The sequence below is a fragment of the Furipterus horrens genome, unplaced genomic scaffold, assembly GCF_987537825.1.
Source record: "Furipterus horrens unplaced genomic scaffold, mFurHor1.1.pri manual_scaffold_3, whole genome shotgun sequence".
Classification (NCBI taxonomy): domain Eukaryota; kingdom Metazoa; phylum Chordata; class Mammalia; order Chiroptera; family Furipteridae; genus Furipterus; species Furipterus horrens.
Window position 1 is genome coordinate 151,012,060 of NW_028327173.1, and position 20,872 is coordinate 151,032,931.

At 46.5% G+C, this 20,872-nt stretch overlaps 1 protein-coding gene across 1 annotated transcript in view; it reads left to right on the forward strand.

The window, feature by feature from the left end:
* SORD (sorbitol dehydrogenase) overlaps positions 1 to 20,872 on the forward strand; it is a 32,306-nt gene that overhangs the window by 9,280 nt on the left and 2,154 nt on the right. The window contains exons 2-8 of the mRNA XM_090270533.1: positions 201 to 234; positions 3,057 to 3,221; positions 10,919 to 11,078; positions 14,652 to 14,770; positions 16,495 to 16,560; positions 17,497 to 17,672; positions 20,586 to 20,707. Coding sequence (XP_090126659.1) covers positions 201 to 234; positions 3,057 to 3,221; positions 10,919 to 11,078; positions 14,652 to 14,770; positions 16,495 to 16,560; positions 17,497 to 17,672; positions 20,586 to 20,707 — 842 coding nt within the window. The remainder of the gene's footprint in view (positions 1 to 200; positions 235 to 3,056; positions 3,222 to 10,918; positions 11,079 to 14,651; positions 14,771 to 16,494; positions 16,561 to 17,496; positions 17,673 to 20,585; positions 20,708 to 20,872) is intronic.

Below are 20,872 nucleotides of genomic sequence, written 5' to 3' on the forward strand. Positions count from 1 at the left end.
GTGCCTGGTTGAGCGAGGTGAGGACAGCACTATTCTGTGTAGCCCCTCAGGCATCCACCCAGCAGCAGTTTAGCCTTAGCCTGTGTTAATTTTAAGACATATTTTAATGAAAATCCACTTTAATTTTTAAAAATTTGAAAATGTTCATAAGGTAAATTTATTATTCATGCTAAATTATTGTTCTATTTTGTTTCCTTTAGGAGAACTATCCCATCCCTGAACCAGGCCCAAATGGTAGGTCCTTGGCATACACAACTTATATTTTCTTGTTTCCCCTGGAGACACATGTGCATTGCTCCCTCACCCCTCTTCTGCTACAATTTGTACTTTGCCTCCATTAAAAACCATGCTTTGGTTAGGCTTTCCACTTAGTCCATTTTCCACAGACTCCACTTGGCTGCTACATGCACTATAAGAAATAGTGGTAGGACAAGAATAGTTACCACATCTGACTATTGCCTTTTCCCAAAGAATTTTTGGCATAAAATGCCAAAAACAGAATTGTCCTTCTTTTGATCTTAGGTTACTCTATCCACTATAAGCCACTATTTGGGTAACTGAATCCAAATTTTGAAAAGAAACGAGTCTAAAGAACATAATGTTTTAGTTAGAAAAGGGAGCATCATGCCAGAAAGACCAAGACCTTCTGTCCAGTGGGGATGGGAGGAGGTAGGAGTCCTGCCCCACTGCCCTAATCAATCAGGTGCAGAAAGTTGGTGTGCACACTGGGGCAGGGTTCCCATCACTTTTGCGCCACTCTTTCTGTCTTCTCACTATGCGAGCCTGCGACTGAGTTGACACACACGTTTCCTGGGTGGTGTCTGTACCCGAGGAGGTCATGCCACTCTGTTGGTTAAGGCAGCTCCCTGATGACAGTTTTCTAATCCCTCCCATCCCTGGAATCCCACTTCATGATCTGCAGGACCCTGCAGTGAGGCTGGGAGCAAGAGGCAGAATATCTATAGATAGCTCATCTCTCACCCAGCCAGTCAGGTCCCCTTTCTGTCCTTTATTAATTGGGATGTGCTGCCCCACCTTACCCAACTGTAGCTTCTGTGTGAACATCATATTGCAGGTAGCTTTCCTGGAGCCTTCAGAGCTTTGCTTCTCAAAGGTCAGTTGGGTTATTGGTTTATAGTGATAAGAATACAGACAAGAGCTGTTTCTACCAGTATCTAGCAAGTACTGTATTTTTAGGGCTTAAGTCTTTTCACCAAGATATCATTTTTAGAGCAGTGAAAGAGACAGCTCACTGTGTCCTGAAAAGTTGGTGTTGATTCTAGAGGTGGCCAAACAAGGGCTGTCTTGGACTCAAAAATCCTGGTACTGCTTTTCTATGTGTCAACTTGGCTAGGCTATGGTGCCCAGTTGTTTGGTCAATCACTAGATGTTGCTTGTGACTTGCTGTCCTTGAATCAAAAGAGGAAATAATGGTACATTTCAGCTAGAGTTTTAGCAAGTCAGATTTAACCTCTTTTTATAAACTGGTAACTTTGAGATAGGAAACTCTGAAACAATTTTCTTAACTCAAAGGACTTTTCCCTATCTTGGATCTCAGAATTCACCATGTCATTTCTTACTCTGTTCACCAAAACCAAAGATGGAAAAGTTCTACAGAGCCACACCTGTTGGATCATCCATGGTTTGTGTCAAGGACAGTGTAAGACACTGAATGCATAGCACAGCTTTGGGTGTCTTTGTTTTTCTCAGGAAGATACTTGTAACATGGTCATCTCAGTCAGACTAGGCCAGTAATCCTTCAGGACTTATTTCAGCAAAGGGGCTCAGTAGCATCATTATTTTAAACTTGGAAAACTGACAACAACAATACCACTAAATCTCACTACATTCAAACCTGTGAAGGTTGAAATGCCAGTTGAAATATATGAGTGGTTTAAATTGACACTGCACTTTTAAACAAAACAACAGGCATGAAAACAGAGCCTGATAGCTCACAAAGTATTGCCAAGCCTAGATTCTGCCAGCCTCCCTTTCATGAGGAGATAAGAATCAGGCGTAACACATTAACAGTTATAGCCTAGAAAATAGTTTTTTTTCTTATGGTTGATACATTTCTTCCTACTAATAATATCTTGTTTATGCTGTGTATTAGCCAGAGTTCTCCAGAGAAACAGAACTGAGATTTATTATACAGATTTACTTATATATAGATTTATTATACATGTATATAGAGGGCAGGGAGAGATTTATTTTAAGAACTTGGCTCACATGATTGTGGGAGCTGGCAAGTTTGAGATTTGTAGGGCTGACCAGCATTCTAGAAATTCAGGTAAAAGTTGATGTCACAGTCTTTAGAAGTACTTTAGATTTATTCTCTTACCAATTTTCAAATATACAACACAGGAATTTACTTATAGTCACCATGCTGTACACTAGATCCTCATGACTGACTTTACAATTGGAAGTTTGTACCTTTTGACCCTCTTCATCCATTTCATTGATCCCTCACCCCTTGCCTCTGGCAACCACCAATCTGTTCTCTGTATCTGCAAACCTGGTTTTCATCTTTTTGTTGCTTCTGTTTTTTTAGATTCCACATATAAGTGAGATCATACAGTATTTGTGTTTCTCTGTCTGACTTAGCACAATACCCTCAAGATCCATCCATGTTGTTGCAAATGGTAAGATTTCCTTCTTTTTTATAGCTGAATAATGTTATGCTGTGTATATATACTACATTTTCTTTATCTATTGATGGACGTTTAGATTGCTTTCATATCTAAATTGTTAATCACATCTGAAAAGTACCTTTACAGACACATCTAGTGATTGACCAAACAACTCGGCACATGGCCAAGGTGGTGCATAGAATTAACCCTCACATGCAGTTATTTTGCTCTGTGGATGCTTTCTTGTCTTGCAAGACTCAATTGGGATTGCTGTTTAGCTTGTTTTCCTCTGTGGTCTAAACTTTGTACCTGGCCTTTGAAACCAAGCCCTCTCCTTCCTCCAGAGGAGAATCATCAGAGTGCCTCAGGGTGATACAGGGGTTGTTCCCTCCCTCACTTGATCCTCCTTCTCCCTTTTCTTATCAGAGGTGCTGCTGAGGATGCATTCTGTTGGAATCTGTGGCTCAGATGTCCACTACTGGCAGCATGGTCGAATTGGAGATTTTATTGTGAAAAAGCCAATGGTACTGGGTCATGAAGCTTCAGGAACAGTCGTAAAAGTGGGATCATTGGTAAAGCACCTACAACCAGGTCAGCAAAGCCTTTCAACTAAGGGGTCAATTTATTCATCCAACATCAATATTTGTGCATGCTTTCTTGGGGCTGGACTCTCTGTTGAACACAGGGAACGCAACAGTCAACAAGACAGCCTCGGGCCTGACCACATGGATCTTATCTTCCACAGTGGGAGACAGAGCTGGGACACACAGACAGTTACTTAATTACAGTTGTTTTCAGGGCAGCAGAGAAGAATACAAAGTGCAATGGATGTGCTCTACTCAGACCCCTGACTTGTCTGAGGGAGGAACAATTAAGCGAATCCCTACAGGCATGTGAGAAATAAGCCAGGCCCAGGAACCACAGTCTGCCTCCACATACTAAGAACCAGGGCCTTTGGTGCAGTCTTTGATTTTATTGGATGGTTAGGAAATCACCAGTATGTTTCTAGATTTGCTTAATTTATTCTCTCAGAGGGAGGAATGCTCAGCTGTGCCAGACTCTGGTATGTTCCCCAACACAGTGAATTAAATCCAAGATGTCTTGGCATAGCTAGCCCTTGGCTTTAACCTTCCTTTGCTCATGAAGCCACTATACAGCCTGGAGATGATGTCAGATTATTTGGAGGAAGTAGGAGGTTGCTAGGAGGTGCCATCCTGTGTTAGAAGGCTCTCTGAGCCCAGTTGTGTGGGAAGGGATCGACCAGCTCTGAAGAAGCTAGACATCTGTCTCATTTAGGAATGTTAAGCCAGGCCCTCCATCATCAGTCAAGTTGAGAAAGCCCCTGAGGTTCTGCAGGGTTTTTCCAAAGCAGAAGGTTCATAGCTTCCAACAGCCACTGACTGGTTATCACCTATGAGATGAGGTCTCTAAATATATGTCATAACAAGGAGTGGGATTCTCTACATTTAAATTATAACAAGTGCTTAATTAATAGTGACAATGGGTCCAGCCTGAGCCAGATGCTTTGAGAGATATAGAAAATGGAGATGATAAGATCCTTGGATGCTTCAATCTAGTTAGGAGACCAGATGTCAGGTCAGGATATATATCGTCGGCAGCCGTCCGTCTCGAGAGACGATGGCGTAGCTTCCTGAGAGTCTATCTGCACCGCCGAGAATGGCTGTGCAGTCCGACTCGGGAGTGACAATCCCTGCCACACTTGTTACAGGTGAAGGCAGATGGCCGTTGTTGCTGCTGTTGACGCTGCTTCCGCCTCGATCTTTTCTGGACCGCCTCCTCGTTGCGCGCAGCCTCTGCACGTGACGTACCTTGCCTGACTGTGAGCCTCCAGGCTAGGCGGTCGTCTGCTTGAACTTCCCATGTGTTGAGATTGATGGAGCATTGTGTCATGTCCTTTTTGCAGATGTCTTTGAACCGCAGTTTTGGGCGCCCTCTCATCCTCTTGCCTTCTGCTAGCTCACCGTAGAGGAGGTCTTTGGGGATACGGCCTGCATCCATTCTTTTGACATGGCCGAGCCACCTGAGGCGTCTCTCGCTAAGAACTGCATGCAAACTGCTCATATTGGCTCGCTTCAGCACCTCGGTGTTGGGGACCTTATCCTGCCAGGCGACATGCAGGACCCGTCACAGGCACCTCATGTGGAAGCTGTTGAGTTTCCTTTCGTGCCTTGCGTAGGTGGTCCACGTCTCGCTGCCATAGAGGAGAGTGCTGAGTACGCAGGCTTGGTAGATGCGCAGTCTGGTTTTCTCAGTGAGGCTGGAATTGTTCCACGCTCGCCGGTTCAGTCTGGCCATAACTGTGGCTGTCCTGGCGGTTCTCCGGTTGACCTCTAGGTCGATTGACAGAGAGCTCGAGATGGTGGACCCGAGGTAAGTGAAGTCGTTGACAACCTCCAGGGTGTATCCGTCGATGGTGATGCATGGGGGAGTCCCCGTGCCTTGAGCCATAACGTTCGTCTTCGTCAGGCTGATGGCTAGTCCGAACTCCTTGCATGCGTGGGAAAGGCAAGTGACTAGCTGCTGGAGTACCTCTTCGGAGTGTGATGTCAAAGCTGCGTCGTCGGCGAAGAGCATCTCATGGATGAGCACCTCTTTGACTTTGGTCTTGGCTCGTAGACGGGCCAGGTTGTAGAGCTTGCCATCGGATCTGGTGTGAATGAAGACACCCTCGCTGCAGTCCTTAAAGGTGTATTGGAGGAGCATGGAGAAGAAGATTCCGAACAGCGTAGGCGCGAGGACGCAGCCCTGCTTTACTCCGCTGCTGACTGGGAAGGCCTCAGAGGTTGCGCCGTTGTAGGACACCGTGCTGTGCATGTTGTCGTGAAAGGACATGACCACAGCAAGCAGATGTGGTGGACAGCCAATCTTCCGTAGCAAGCTGAAGAGACCGCTTCGACTGACCAGATCAAACGCCTTCGTGAGGTCGATAAAGGCGAGGTAGAGTGGTTTATGCTGCTCGTGACACTTCTCCTGCAGCTGGCGTAGGGAGAAGATCATGTCCACTGTTGATCGGCCAGCTCTGAAGCCACACTGGGACTCTGGGTAGACGCGGGAAGCAAGGGTCTGCAGGCGGGCAAGAGCGACCCGGGCGAATACTTTGCCGACGACACTGAGGAGAGAGATGCCCCGGTAGTTGTTGCAGTCGCTGCGGTCTCCTTTGTTCTTGTACATGGTGATAATGTTGGCATCTCTCATATCCTGGGGGATGTAACCCTCCTTCCAGCAGCGACAGAGTAGATGGTGGAGCGGCTGTAGCAGGACTGGTTTCCCGCTCTTTAGGATTTCTGGAGGGATTCCGTCACTTCCTGGTGCTTTCCCGCAAGCGAGGCGGTCGATGGCTTTGCTGAGCTCTGCCGCAGTAGGTGGGGTGTCTAGCTCCTCCATGACTGGTAGGTCTGGGATGGCGTTAAGAGCAGTGTCTGTTACGGTGTTCTTCGTTGCGTACAGCTCGAGGTAGTGCTCGGTCCACCGCCGCATTTGCTGTTCCTGGTCAGTGATGACCTCACCTGTCTTGGACTTAAGGGGGTCGATCTTGGAGGGGATTGGGCCTGTTGCCTTCTTGATACCCTCATACATTCCTCGTGCGTTGCCTATATCAGCGGCTTCCTGAATGCTTCTGCACAGGTTTAGCCAATAGGTGTTGGCACAGTGGCGGGCGGTCTTCTGGACTTTGTTCCTGGCAGCCCGTAGAGCTTGAAGTGTACTGGGAGTGGGCGTGACCTTGTAAGCCAGTAGGGCCTTCCTCTTAGCCTCGATCACGGGTTCCATTTCTTCCCAGTGAGCCTCGTACCAGTCAGCGTTCTTCCGTTCTTTCTTCCCATAAGCAATAATGGCGGAGTTGTATATGGCGTCGCGGAGACGTGGCCAATTGGATTCGATAATGTCATCTGCCGCCACTCCCTCGCCGAGTGCATCTTCCATCTTGTTGATGAATTGCTGGGTCTTAACTGGGTTGCTGGCACAACTGGTGTTGATGCGTGGGCGACCCTTCATCTTGGAGTGGTGCAACCTCTTCGGCATTATGCGCACCTTGGTTACCACGAGGGCATGGTCCGTGTCGCAGTCTGCACTGTGGTAGCTGCGGGTGAGGAGGGTGCTGCCAATATCCGTTCTTCTGGTGATGACGAGGTCAAGCTGGTGCCAATGGCAGGAGCGGGGGTGCCTCCATGACACCTGGTGGATCTCTTTGCACTTGAAGAATGTGTTTGTCACGCACAGGCCGTGGTGACACGAAAGCTCAAGCAGTCGCTGACCATTCTCATTGATCTTTCCTCTCCCAAAGTTTCCAAGGCAGGTGGGCCAGGCCATGTGGTCGGCTCCTACTCTTGCGTTGAAGTCTCCAAGGAGATAGAGAGCGTTACTTCTGGGGATCTTGGATAACGCTTCAATCCAGTGCATGGTAGAACTGTTCTTTCTCTTCGATGGTGGCGCAGAGGGTTGGGGCGTACGCGCTAAGAATGCTGACTGGGCCGAAAGTTGTTGACAATCGGAGGGTAAGTAATCTCTCTGTGCCTCCTGTGGGTGGCTCTATGCAGTTAACAAGCGTGTTCTTCACAGCGAACCCAACACCGTGCTGTCTTGGTTGGTCCGGAGACTTCCCTTGCCAGTAGAAGGTGTAGTTGGTTTCTCTGATAGTTCCGTTGTCGGCCAACCGGGTCTCCTGTAGAGCCGCAATGTCGATGTTTAGTCGTGCCAGTTCCCTATCGATGACAGCGGTTTTCCTGGCACCATTGATCCACGGAAGGTCTGCAGTAAGTCCGGGGCACATGGTCCTGATGTTCCAGCTAGCGAGATGAAGAGCTGGAGGCTTCTTTCTTGTTGTTTGCTTGCAATTAACTGGTGCGGGTGTTTTGTGGCCCACTTTTCGAGAGGCGCCTCTCTGATCCCCACGCACCCAGTGGGGCAGGCGAGCCATGGCGAGACGGCACCTAATTGACTGGGGCTGCCCAGCTTGAGGCGGGCGGTAGCTGTCCAGTGAGGTGCGATGACCTCTCCCACCGTCAGAGGAGACCCCTGACGCTCGTTTCCTTCGCCAATCGGATGAGCTTATAACCGGTATCTGTCTCCTCCCGTGTTGAGTCGACATCTTGCGATGACGCTGGAGTGTCCTCTCCAGTGAAACTGAAGCTACAGAGCCTGGGCAGGGTGATATGGAGGGTCTGCTGTTGCCCATGCAGCAGACCCCCCCTCTCTTCGCAGCTGAAGGGTCCAAGGGAAAGACGAAGTCAATACAGCTTGGCTTCAGGTGCGCCGCAGGAGTTGCCGGTGTTGACTACAACGTCAAACCGCCTTAGGGACTCCGGCTCCGGATTTTCTGTCAGGGTTTACTCCCTTAGCCTTTCCCCTGAAGAGGTATGCCGCAAGGCAGCGGAGGTTTTTTGGAGTCAGAGTTTTCCTTCTATGATTTTAGAGATGTCCTTCCTCTTTCCTGCTTTTCAGGATATATATATATATCAACAATTAGAGAATAAGATAATAGGGTGAAATCTGTAAAGAATGGGCTCTAGAAGTTCAAAGAAAGGACATTTGTCATGGGCAGAGGTGTGTAAAGAAGGTTCATGGAGGAGATAGGTGTTTGAGCCAGTCATTTAACAACAATAATTATAAAATAAGAAGGAGGCAGATAATATTTATTGCTTTACAATTATTAGTCTCCATGTTAAATACTTACATGTAAAATTACTTACTTCATTCTTGAAACAGCTCTACATGATATGCATTATTTTTCTCATTCATGCATGAAGAAAGGAAAGCATGGCGATTGCCCAGGGTCACATGCTAGTTAGTTTTAGAGCTAGGGTGTCTGCCTTGGTTTTTCTGACTCTAGAGCAAGGGCTCAGAATCATTGACTGTCCAGCATGTGGAGACTTGAAATATTTTGTATTTGAATTAGTGAAGAGATCAGAAGCTAATATTCCAGTTAAGAGGAACTGAATAATAAAATTACAGAGATGGGAGTTCCATATCTGGGTTATTAATAAGTATATGCTGCTCAGAACAGAAGTTCTGTCTTGGGGAGTTAGTGGAAATGATAAAATTGCATAATCTGTACCAAAAGAAATCTTTCTTTAAAAAGCACCATACAGTGGCCCTGGCAGGGTAGCTTAGTTGAGCATTGTCCCAATATGCCAAACTTGCAGGTTCAATCCTGGGTCAGGGCACATAAAATCAACCAATGAATGAATAAATAAGTGGAACAGTATATCGATGTTTCTCTCTCCCTTTATCTCTAAAAATAAATAAATAAAAGCACCATACAACAGAGTTACTATAGTAATATTATGATGTAATAATAATTAGAAGATAAAACTGAATATAAATTTCACCTAATTATGGAGGATCCTGAGTCTCAATTGAAGAATTCATTGTCAATTCTAGAAGCAGCAGAGAAAGTGGGGGGATAGTGGTCGCAGGGATTTCTGTGGGTACTTTATTTTAAAAATACAAAATTTTATTTAAGTGTTTCATTTGCTAACTTTGACGTAAAGCTCTAATTGACTAATTTGGAAAGAAGAAAACCACTTATTGAGTAGTTCTTGATAAACTTGTTTATAAAATTTAAACATAAATATTAAAGAACTAATAAATCTAAGACATGGAAGAATTCCTAATTTACATACAACCTGGCCATCTATTTCATAGTTTAAATTTTTTCTACAATAATATCAGCTCAGATAATTAAAATAATCACAACTATAATAAAAATAATTGATGCTACTATATATTATTACTAGTATCATCGTCACCACCACTATATTTTTTTCAAATTAGAAAGTTTTTTAGAAAGTCACAGAGGTAGAAATAGTGAGAAGTAGAAGAAATGAGTTCAGGAAACAAGCTACAGAGGCAAAAGAAGGGCCCTTGGAGCTTAGGAGAGAGAAGGGTAAAAGTCACATGCCTGGGTGATGGGGTCGGGGTGGTGAAGATGGAGGGCGGAGGGCACTGGCGGACTCCCAGGAGGTACAGCCACCTCCATCCACTATTTTAATGAGCACTAACTACATACCAGGACTCTACACTCTTCTGTGGGTACTTTTAACACAAAAGACATACAAAATAGCCTAATATGTCTCTGCTTAGTAAAAGGCAGACCTCCCAGGGTTCTTCTCTGGCTGCTAACAACACATGTCTCAGGCTCAGGAGGGCCCTAATGCCACTAGCATAACCCTCTGGGGGTTGGGGTGGAGATTGGGAAAAAACACAAAGGAATGAAATTTCCAAAATAGTGGTAATGTTCTATGTCTTGACAGGGGTTTACACCACACAGGTGAATGCATCTATCAAAATTCATCTAGTGATCCACTTAATATTTATGCATTTCATCAATATCAAAATTTTACCTTAAGAACCATAAACAAGTATTAAGTTCTAGTAAGTACTATGCTGGCTGAAGTATTTAAGGGTGAAGTGTACAATGTCTGCAACCTTTGAAATGTATCAGGAAGGAGGATGGATTGATGGATCGAAGAGAGATGAATAGATGGGATGGATGGATAGATAGGTGGTAAAGTGAATATTGCTAAATGTTAATTGAAGAATCTAGGTGAGAGATATCTGGATGTTCACTCTACAGTTTTTTCAGTTTTGCTGTATGTTTGAAAATTTTCCTAATAAGGAGAGAGAAGAGAAATTCTAAGGCTGGGTTTCCAAGCAGACCCAGTGAGACAGAGTAGAAGTACAACAGAGCTAGCTGTTCACAAGCCTGAATGTTACTCTCCACTCGTCAGAGTCGAGGCCTTTGTGGGTCATTTGCCTTATCGGTTCTGCTGACCAGGAATCAGTTGATTCCTAGTTATCGTCTAAACACAACTAGACTCTGTGGCTTTTGTAAAGACCTTGCCCCATGTTTTCAAAACAGGTAAAGAAAAAAAATGTCTGCAAACTCCACACACTAGGTACCTCTTTTGTAGTAGTTTGAAATGAGAACTGGAGCTGGCTTGCCCTCACGATGGGCCTGGTTCTGTGTTTCCCAAGCTGGGAGGTGGCAGTGGGGCTGGTGGGGCTTGTTGGTTTGGTCCATGAGTTGGTAAAAGGTCAGGCCAGACCAGTCTGTGGAGAGGTGGGCTGGTCATTCTCTCCCAGAGCGTGAGTCTGTGCTTCACCTGTGTTTCCTCTGGAAGCACTAACGGGCTGGGCTTACTTAGGACACCCTGGGTTCCCAGGGAGGAGGGTAGCTCATTCGGCCAGATGCCCTCTCTGGTATCTATCTGCCCATAAGCCTGCGCCCCTTCACAGGACCTCTGCGTCTTCCCGTATATTCCTCGCAGGTGATCGTGTTGCCATCGAGCCTGGTGCTCCCCGAGAAACCGATGAATTCTGCAAGATTGGCCGATACAACCTGTCGCCGTCCATCTTCTTCTGTGCCACGCCCCCGGATGATGGGAACCTCTGCCGGTTCTATAAGCACAATGCCAACTTCTGCTACAAGTTAGTGCGCAGCTCAGCCCAGCCTTGCCACCTGGGACCTCTCCCTGATTTTTGTTTGGTGTTCTTTCTTCTAGTTTCCTGTGGTGACTGCTTTGTTCTTTTTGGCTCATAATTCCAGACCTGAGGCACCCTCTTGGTGGGCCCGGGGAGTGCAGCCTGGGCAGGGCTGAGACGAACTCACAGTGCTTGGTTTTAATCTTTCAGCCTAACTTCCCCTCACCGAGAGCAGCAATAGAAAATTGTTGCTAAAATCACTCACTCCTTTCCAGCCATCCCGGTAACAACCTGTGGCTCATCTTCCATTATTGGTTTCCACTGCAGCTACAGGAAAGAGAACTTGTAAGAGGAGTGACCTTGATGATAACAACAAACAATAAGAGCAGCAATAGGGCTTTACTGGGGAGGCGAGGGGCCAGCGTAGGACTGTAAGACCCTGGATCCGCTCTCTCCTAGTGAGTAACTTTGGGGAAATGACTTAACCTTCTACTACTCAGTCTTATTTAATCACGAGATGATTAAATAAGGCAATACACGTAAAGTCACAATGATTATTACTACACGCCTGGCCTTCTGCTAGTAAGTACTTTGTATGCCTTATCTTATTTTACTTCCATAAGAATAGTGATGAGGTGGGTGCCGGTAGTTCAGTTTAGTGCAAAGTTTAGCAGAGGCAGGAGGAGTCTAATAGATGTCAGCACAGAGACGAGCCAGGAGTCAGGCTATGATTCTTAAGCTCCTGTCCTGTGCTTATTGCACGACCCCAATGTTCAAAATGGTTTTGGGGTGAGAAGCTGTATCTGGCAGAAGCAAAGTGCTGTACCTTCTATTTGGCCCCCAGCCCATGGAAATCTGGGGTGCTGATATGTCATTTTCCTTCAGATTCCTCCCATCCTCGCCCAGCCTGGCCTCCAGAAGTGGCTCTGTTGGCCAGGATGAGGCTTGGCCAATGGATGAGGCTTGGCCAATGGAGGCCAGGTGCTAATCACAGGGGCAGTCTGACAGATCTGAGTTTTCTAGTGCCCACTGGAAGCCTTGAGAAGAGTCACAGGCTGGAGACCTCATAATGAGTTTAAGTCAACACCCAAACCTGCTCTAGAAGAAAGCAGGTTGTGTGGGCAGAGTTCACCTTCCAGCAAGTGGTTTCTGAACCAGCCCACCTTTCCTGGGCCTTTTCCAACTCACGGTGCCAAATGAGGTTTTCATGGAAAGCAGAAGAGCAAAGTGGAAAAGCTTGAGACTTAAACACTGGTTTCTGCCATTCACCAACTGCATAACCTTGAGCAAGTTACTTCAACTTCTTTACCTCAACATGCTTGCCTGTGAAATGGAGATGGTAATGGCACCAATATGATGAAATGCATAGAATTATTGGCAGGATTCAATGAGAAAGGCATACCAAGTACTTGGCAGGAGTCCTGGCACATAGGGGGTGCTCAGGAAATGGTGCCATCATGTTGAAGCCGTGACCTTGAATCTGGGGGATGGTACAGGATTAGCCCTTAGGGGGGGCCTTGGGCTGGGGTGGGGGAGGGGGTGGTTTGTAGGAAGAGTGTGTTCTGGCTGGCCATGGTGATGGGGGTGCTGAGGAGGGCCTCTAGGGGACATGCCACTCCCACCTCTTCTCTCCCCATCAGGGTACTTTCTGTTTGTGTCTCTAGACCAGACCTGAGCTCTAGTCCTCCTCTCTGGTTTGTCTTTGTGAAGATTTTTTCACTAGCAGTCTCTTTATTTATTTTATTTTTTATTTTTCTTAACATTGTAGAGAAAAAAGGGGTGTGTGTGTGTGTGGGGGGGTGTACTATCAGTCTCTTTATTTTCCTACCCACCTTAGTTTTGTTTTATCTTCCTCCTTGGCTTCTCAATCATTCTTTAACCCTTTTGCCTGTTCCCTGAACCCTTTTGTGAAAACCACCAAGTTGCCTTGTCATTCTCTGGTGTTTATAAAGTCATGGAAGATTAGGGCTGGGAAGACAAAACCCTCTTCATCCCCTCCTCCCTCAACCCCCAGTGAGCAAGATTGGGGAAGGAGGCCCCAGTAACTTTCCCACGGTCAGTGGCAAAGGCACTGGCCCCTTGTGGTGCTGCTGCCTCCATGCTGCGAGCTCTGGCTGCGTGCATGGTAAGGCCTGTGGGATCTGCCTAATCAGTAGAGTAATCTCCCAGATAACAATCCTCTCTTAGCACCAACCCCAATCCCTTTTCTCCTGGTGTTCTCCTTCCAAGGGGGAGTCAAAGCGAAGGGCAAAGGAGCACACAGTTCCTGACCAAAAGCCACCCTCGGCTTAGAGCCAATGCAAGCTTAGAGGAGGCCCAAATGGGAAGGGGCAGATGTGTCTGAGAGAGTGTGTTTGGAGGCCTGTGAGAGTTTGGGAGTCTTCATTATTTCAGTTCAGACGTTTTTTAATATAGAGTTGATGGGGTGGTTAGAAGGGGTGATGAAAGCATTCAGAGCGGGAGGGTAGGTTGCAGTGGGGTAAATGATTTGAGAGAAGCAGAGGGGAGGGGCAAAGGGAAGAGTGGTGAGTGGCAGCCAGACCACCTGCAGGCCTTGTTATTGATTCTTTGGGGATTGTGAACAGTGACAGAAGGATCATGGGGATGAGCACGTGGTTTGGCTGCCCCTCTTAATTCTTTTTGGAACTGGACGATTTTCATGTGAAGGTTTGGGGGCACCGAATAAACAAATACTGGACAGATAAGAACTAGCAGAAATTACTGTTAACTACAGAGCTGCTTGTACCAAGAGGTAGCTGAAATGGTACCGGCAGAGGATGTGGAATCAGGAGACCTAGGTTCACATTTTGCTTTTCCTCTCACTAACATTGTAACCTTGGGTGAGTCTCGTAATGTCCTTGAGCTTCTGTTTCCTCTTCTGTAGAATAAAGGTAAAAATAAGCCTGTTCTTCCCACCTGACAAGGTCATGGTGAGGATTAAACGAGATAATGGGTGAGAAATCTCTCTAATCTGTAAAGCCTTATGCAAATGTTTGCTGTCATCATCAATAGGGTTGTCAAAAGGATCAAGGTACCAGTAGACTTGGAAGTGAAAACCAAGAACCCAGTGGTGAAGGTGACACAGCATTTTATCAACTGTACGCAAAACAGGCCCTTTTCCCATCTTAACCATCCTGGGACAGGCAGGCAGGCTGCTGCCATCAGATGCAGTTCTTTTGGAACATGTATTAGGGGACACAGTGAACAGAGTGATGCCAGCTTCTAAATCAGTTTTGCAAAGTTGCTGGTAGTCGGGATTGTTTGCTAACATGAAACCAGAAAGGCTATCAGTCTGAGAAAAAAGATGAGATGGCTAGAATGTGGCTTTTGTATATATCTCATTTCAAATACAAACTTCAGAGCAAGTTATTTAATCCTCCAAGTTTCAGTTTCCTCATCTGTAAAATAGGATTCATAGTACCTACCACAGAATGGTTCCAAGGATTTATATGATGGAATTTATGTAAATTGCTTAGCATATTGGCCAGCACATAAATAAATGCTCAATAAATATTAGCTATTGTTATTATTGTCAACCCAGAGGGAATAACTGAGTGTGTTGAATGACTGACTCCTCAGGCTTCCTGACAATGTCACCTTTGAGGAAGGGGCCCTGATTGAGCCACTCTCTGTGGGGATCCACGCCTGCCGGCGAGCTGGAGTCACCCTGGGAAACAAGGTCTTAGTGTGTGGAGCTGGTAAGAAACAGACAATATCCTGTATATGAATGCATTAAAGGGGGATGTGGGGTCCCCTCTGCCTGTCTCATTTCCCCTCCAAAGGCTGAAATTGGTCCTAGGATCTTTCTGGGCAGGAGAGGATTATAGTGTCCTAGTCTCTCAGTGACCAACACTTTGCTAAATAAACTAATATCTTCAGAAATGATGTTATTTCCTGGGCAACATAACCCTTTTATTCTTTAAAAAAAATGCAACTTGGAGTCATTTTCCAACCCTTGACAGAAAACTAGGAAACTATTTTTGATAGTGAAAGGAAGAGCAGCTTTTGGAACTTCCAAATCATATCAGAGAAATGGCCTTCTGGTCCATGCAGGAACAAGGTGGGTCCTGCTTACCCAGCCCACCCTGAGCCAGCCCTCTGCCTGCAGCAGAAAGCTATCTTCTCTCTACCAGGTGCACAAACTCTACCAGCCTCAGACTGAATCATTCTGGACTACTAACTGCCAGCAACTCAGACAGCATGCTCACACTCCTTGTGAGTGTGATCTGGTGTTCCTTATGTGTTTATTTTATTTATTTTTTTGGTATAACTGACATATAACATTAGTTTCAGGTATACAATGTAATGATTTGATATTTGTATAGACAGGTGACTTGTATATAATGTTGGGGTTAGTGGTGCCCACCTCCTTTATAGGGCCTCTCTCTTTTTTTTAAAATCAATATATTGTGAACATTTTTTTATGTCAATAGAGAAAAGAGTAATGACGTAGCCCTGGCTGGTGTGGCTCAGTGGATTGAACTCTGGCCTGCGAACCAAAGGGTTGCAGGTTTGATTCCCAGTCAGGGCACATGCCTGGGTTGTGGGTTAGGTCCCCAGTTGGGGGCGTGCAAGAGGCAACCACACATTGATGGTTCTCTCCCTCTTTCTCCCTCCATATCCCTCTCTCTAAAAATAAATACATTAAATCAAAAAGAAAAGTTATGACATAATTTCTAATAACTGTGTTGTATCCCACAGTAGCTTATTTAACTAATCCCTTTGTTGGTCATTTCAGGTATTTTCCAGTATTTTGCTTTCTGGGGGAACTCACAAAGTTATTTTCAAGGAGAGTGTTCAAAAAGAAAATCCCCAAAGATTTTCTGCATAGCCTTATTTTGTGGGTCTGGTTTTTGTATTCAAACCACATGTCACCTAGCAGGTAGATACTGCAGGGAAGCAGGTGGTCTCCAGGCTGATTCTTAGTCACCTGAACATCCTGGGGATGCCTGAGCAACTGTCTCAACCCAGGGAGCCAGCTCACTTGAGGACAGTCCAGGGTGGTTCTCAGAGGGTACCTACAAATAACATGTCTCTACTTGGGGTGTGTGATGGGTTCTAAGAAATAAGGGTCAAAGAGAGAACAGGAAAATGTATCCAGACCTGAGATGACTTCTCCTCTGGCAAAATGTTTCCCTGAGCCCTCTTCTTCTTTGACATTAACCTCAAGCAGTGCTCAAGTGAAAAATTTATAGCTCTGTCTTAGGAGAGAATCAAACAGAACCCAGCAATATGAGCAAGTTTTATGTAGAAAACAATTCTTCATGCCTTCAACAAATAGTGATTAAGGTCTCACTATGTGTCAGGCACTGGGATAGATGCTAGAGGTACACAAAAGGTATGGTTCTTGTTTATGGCCGGGATGGGGGAAGAACTGATATTTCGTATTTCACAAACATCTCCCATTTCCTGCTTTATTCAGGGCCAATTGGACTGGTCAATTTGCTTGTGGCCAAGGCAATGGGTGCGGCTCAAGTGGTGGTGACTGGTAAAGTTTTTTTTCTTTTTAAGTCTTCTTGCGGGGGGGGAAACAGCTGGGCCTTATAGTTTGAGGCAAAGGCATAAGACCTATTTTCTTCATGGGTTTCTCCTCTTTGGTCATCCCCTGGTGGAATGCCCAGGGTTGAAAAGCCCACCAGGGGATGACCAAGTCGGGGCTCAGGAGGAGACTCTCTTTTGAAGCTGCTGGGAGAGGGTGGCTGCTGTGGAGAAGAGGACCTGGCTCTCTCTCTCTGGACCTGAGGTGCTCATCCTGCCTACTTCTTCCTAATGGGAGGCTCAGCCCCTGGTTCATTTGCCAAAGCCCAGTGGACATAGGGTGTGTGTGTGTGTGTGGTGTGGCGTTAGTGCGAAGTATATTTATAAGAGGATGTTTGTGTGGTATCAGTGAGAGATGTGAATGTACACCTGTGAGGTGAGGGTATCCAACAGCGTGTGTGGGGTGTTTGTGGACTGGTGTGGTGTGGTGTGTATGGAAGCATGTGGAGTATCAAAGAGTGTGTGTATGTAGAGAAGGCATCCGTGAGAGGGTGTTGTGTAAGGTGTCTGTGAGTGTGCATATGTGTGCAAAGAAGTTATCTGTGAGAGCGTGTGGGGGTGAATGTGTAGAGCTGTGTGGTTTGCGTGCGTGTGTGGATGAATCGGGGAGTGGGAAAGCAGAAGGGTGCTTTGTGGGAAGAGAAGCTATCAGAGAGGGAGTGTGTATAAAGAAGGTGTCTGAAAATGTGTATGTGTTGAAAAGAAGGTGTCTTTGAGAGTGTGTGTGTAGAAGTGTGTACGAGAGTGTGTGAAGGTGTAGAGAGTATGTGTGGGCTCTGCGACACCACCTGTTACACCAGAGCTGCATTGCCATCAGAACCTGCACCTCCATTTTTATTTTCTCCCTAATCCTCCATCCAGTTTCTCAAACCTTTTTTAATTTTAGATCTGTCTGCCTCTCGGTTGTCTAAAGCCAAGGAAGCTGGGGCTGACTTCACCCTCCAGATCTCCAAGGAGAGCCCTCAGGAAATCGCCAGTAAAGTAGAAGGTCTCCTGGGGCGCAAGCCAGAAGTCACCATTGAGTGCACTGGGGCGGAGACTGCCATCCAGGCGGGCATCTACGTGAGTGGGATGAGGGCAGCTGAAGCTGGTGGGCAGCTCTGGGGGATCCACCTGGGTGGTGAACTGAGTAGAAGTCCCGGGATCAAGCTTCTCCACTGACTGGTGCTGTGGCATCCCCCCAGCAAAGTTAGGTGATCTCTTTTTATCTCTGTTTTCTTATCTCTCTTGTGGAAGAAGTGGCACTTGCCTAACATTCTCACTGGGTCATTGTGAGGTTTAAACAAAGTAACAGTATATGCAGTCCTTGGAAGATAAGTGACCCAAACACTTAGGATATGGTTGCTGTCAAGATCAATAGTTTACCTGTAATCATAAAAGTTGTGCTTTTTGATAAAAGAATCAACAGGAGGAACAAGGAACTGTGTCTTAGTTAAGGGTGGGAATTCCCCAATTGTTTTATTGAGGAAACTTTTACAAAGTGACAGCCACCAGTTCAGTTAGTCACAAAGGTGAGGTGATGTTTCAGTCAGTTGGCTACTACTGTCTTCTTCCAGAATTAGGAGCAGATAAGCTGTCCATACCTGATTCATCCCTCATGGACCTACCAGTAATTTACGAAAAGTTGGCAGGGAGGTGGAGAGGAGAAGTAGTATTGACAGATCCAAGTATGAGGAAAAGAGGGGAGAATGAGGTTCCAAGTCTGGTGCTTTATAAACGTGATGTCCGGTCTGTGCAGTAGCCATGAGATTAGTCATCATCTTCCACATTTTACAATGAGAGGCCTAGTGACTTGTTTTGAGCACACTGCTCCTACTCTGTCCACTGCTTAGGAGAGAAAGGAAGGAAGGGACAAGGAGCCAGTGGGCGACTGTGCTAGAGTGGGAGGGGTGGGGCTGGGGAGAGCGGAGGTGGCCGTTGCCACCGTTGGGCACTCTTGCCCCGCCTCCCAGACTGCTTCCCCACAGCAGTTCGGGCTTCCTTCTTCCTTCTGAGTCACACCTGGGTCATGCACAAGGGCACTTGGCACCATGCAAGGTGTTCTGGGGAAAGCTGACCACTTGAGCTGCCCAGCCCTCCTACCAAGATACCACGGCATCAGGAGCAGAGTAAGCAATGGGAGGAGGAAGAAGCAGGTGACCTCCTTGTCCCAGACCAAAAAGAAACCAAAGGTCAGAGGGCAATCAGTGTGATCAGTCAGTCCATGACATGTCTTGGGCACCGGTGTGCCTCACTTTGTGCCAAGAACCTTGAGGGCTATGGTAATGAGTAAGGTATGTCTGTTGTCTTCAAGTTGTTGGCAGATCAGTGACCCCATTCACAGAGAGAAGTAAAAGCCATGGCTTCTCAATGTGAGGCTTTCCTTCCTCTTTTCTCCTGCCTGGGAAGCATCTGGGAACAGCGGGTATCTCTAGCTGTTAATGGTAGGAGCCCTTTCCAGGCTACCTGAGGTTGGCGTGTGCCTCTCCTGAGTGTAGAGTGGAGTCATTATGCATGACAAGCGCTATAGAATGCTACAGGCCGCCCCATCAACAGGCAGGTCAGGTGGAGGCACCTTATATGTACATACCAGAGAGTCATTTTCCTGCCAGATCATGCCTAGCTGATGTTCGTGAGGAGAACTGGCAACTGCTTAGGGTAGAATTGATGTCATCTCCTTGGTGCAGAGGTTACACCCACCAAACAAGGGGCAGGTAGTCCAAGCATTCCTTTGTTTGTGGTCAGCAAACTGCTGGCCTCTAGGCAGCTTGGGACTGCCAGTTTGACCGTGTTCCTCCTCCTCACCAGGTAGAGAAGAAATGCTGATGGGGAAACAGTTTTCCTAGAAAACCTCAGTTGAGTTTTCTGTGGCACACTCACAACTTTGACCTCTCTCCTCTACCTTTCCAGAGGAGACAGCAACATTTTCCTGTTGTGAGATACACCCCCTTACCGACAGAGGTCATATGTCACAGGTGGTTCACGTGGCAAACAATGAGTCCACCCTCATGCGGAGGACTGTGGTTGGTGCCCCCGGCAGCCCTGCTGGGGAGGCATCCTGTCTTATACAGGAGGAAGCTGGCTGTGAGGGCACCATCCAGAGTCCCAGAGCTCAAAAGTGCGGACGCCAAAGTCACCCTTAGGCTGCAGGCCTCTCTCCATGGTGCATCCTTCCTCTCAGTGAGAGGGGCTGGAACGAATTGTCCATTTTTCTGTCTCACAACATCAAGCAGAGTGATCCCAAAAAATCTCTGAAGCAGGCACAACACTCAAGAGTTATGTGAAGATTGCCGAGAGAAATTCACTCTCTGACCCACTCCAGGAGGAAATTGATAAGGCAGATAGATGTTCAAAGAAGACAAAAGCCATTATGAACAATACTATCAGGAGGAATGTCTCTGGAACAAAGATAGTTCTAATGGCCAGCTTGCATGTATAAGGCACTTTTTTACACCACAAAATTCCAATAGCCCTCCCCATTTGTATAGTGCTTAGTAGTTTTCTCACCAAGAAAGTGGTTCCTTAGAGGTTTGATGAAAGTCCTGTCTTGTAGAGTGGGCACTCTGGAGGAGGAACAGTTGCTGAGGTGAGGAAGTGGCTGAAGCCAACATCTGGTATGAATTAGTAAAGCTTTGAGAGGTGCTCAGGGGTTGCTGAAAATCAGTCTTATTTGTAGCGAAGATTCTTCCTGAGGTCTGGAGAACCTTGGCTTTTCAGTGGGCTGTTGTGAACAGTGGAAGATACTCCCACTGTGCCTGGTCCTCCAATGGTGAAGTATGTTATTTCAGGATCTTTAAAGAAGATAATATTTACTCTGCCACTCTGTTGAGTTTGTTTGCCATGATGAAGAGTTCAGCATTATAGAAAGTATCACTTCCTGGAATTTTTGGATGCTCATTTGATGCAATCAGAAGATATTTGTGTGAGGGCAGTGTTTCTGTGAGTGGGAAGTCTGCATTTTCTTATCCTCCAGGTTTTCCTGTTCTTCCTCTTCAGGCCACTTGTTCTGGTGGGACCCTGGTCCTTGTGGGACTGGGTTCCGAGATGACCAATGTGCCCCTAGTGCATGCAGCCATCCGGGAAGTGGATATCAAGGGCGTGTTTCGATACTGCAACACGTGAGTATGTTGTGGGTGAGCAGAGTGGTGAGCACCCAGCAAGGCCAGGGCCAGCCTCTGGAACCAAGAGTCTCTGCCTGTTTATTCATGAGGAGCTGTCTCTGACCACATGGATAGCCGTGTGACATGACAGGGGTCCAAAGTGAGGATTCACTCCTGGTTAAA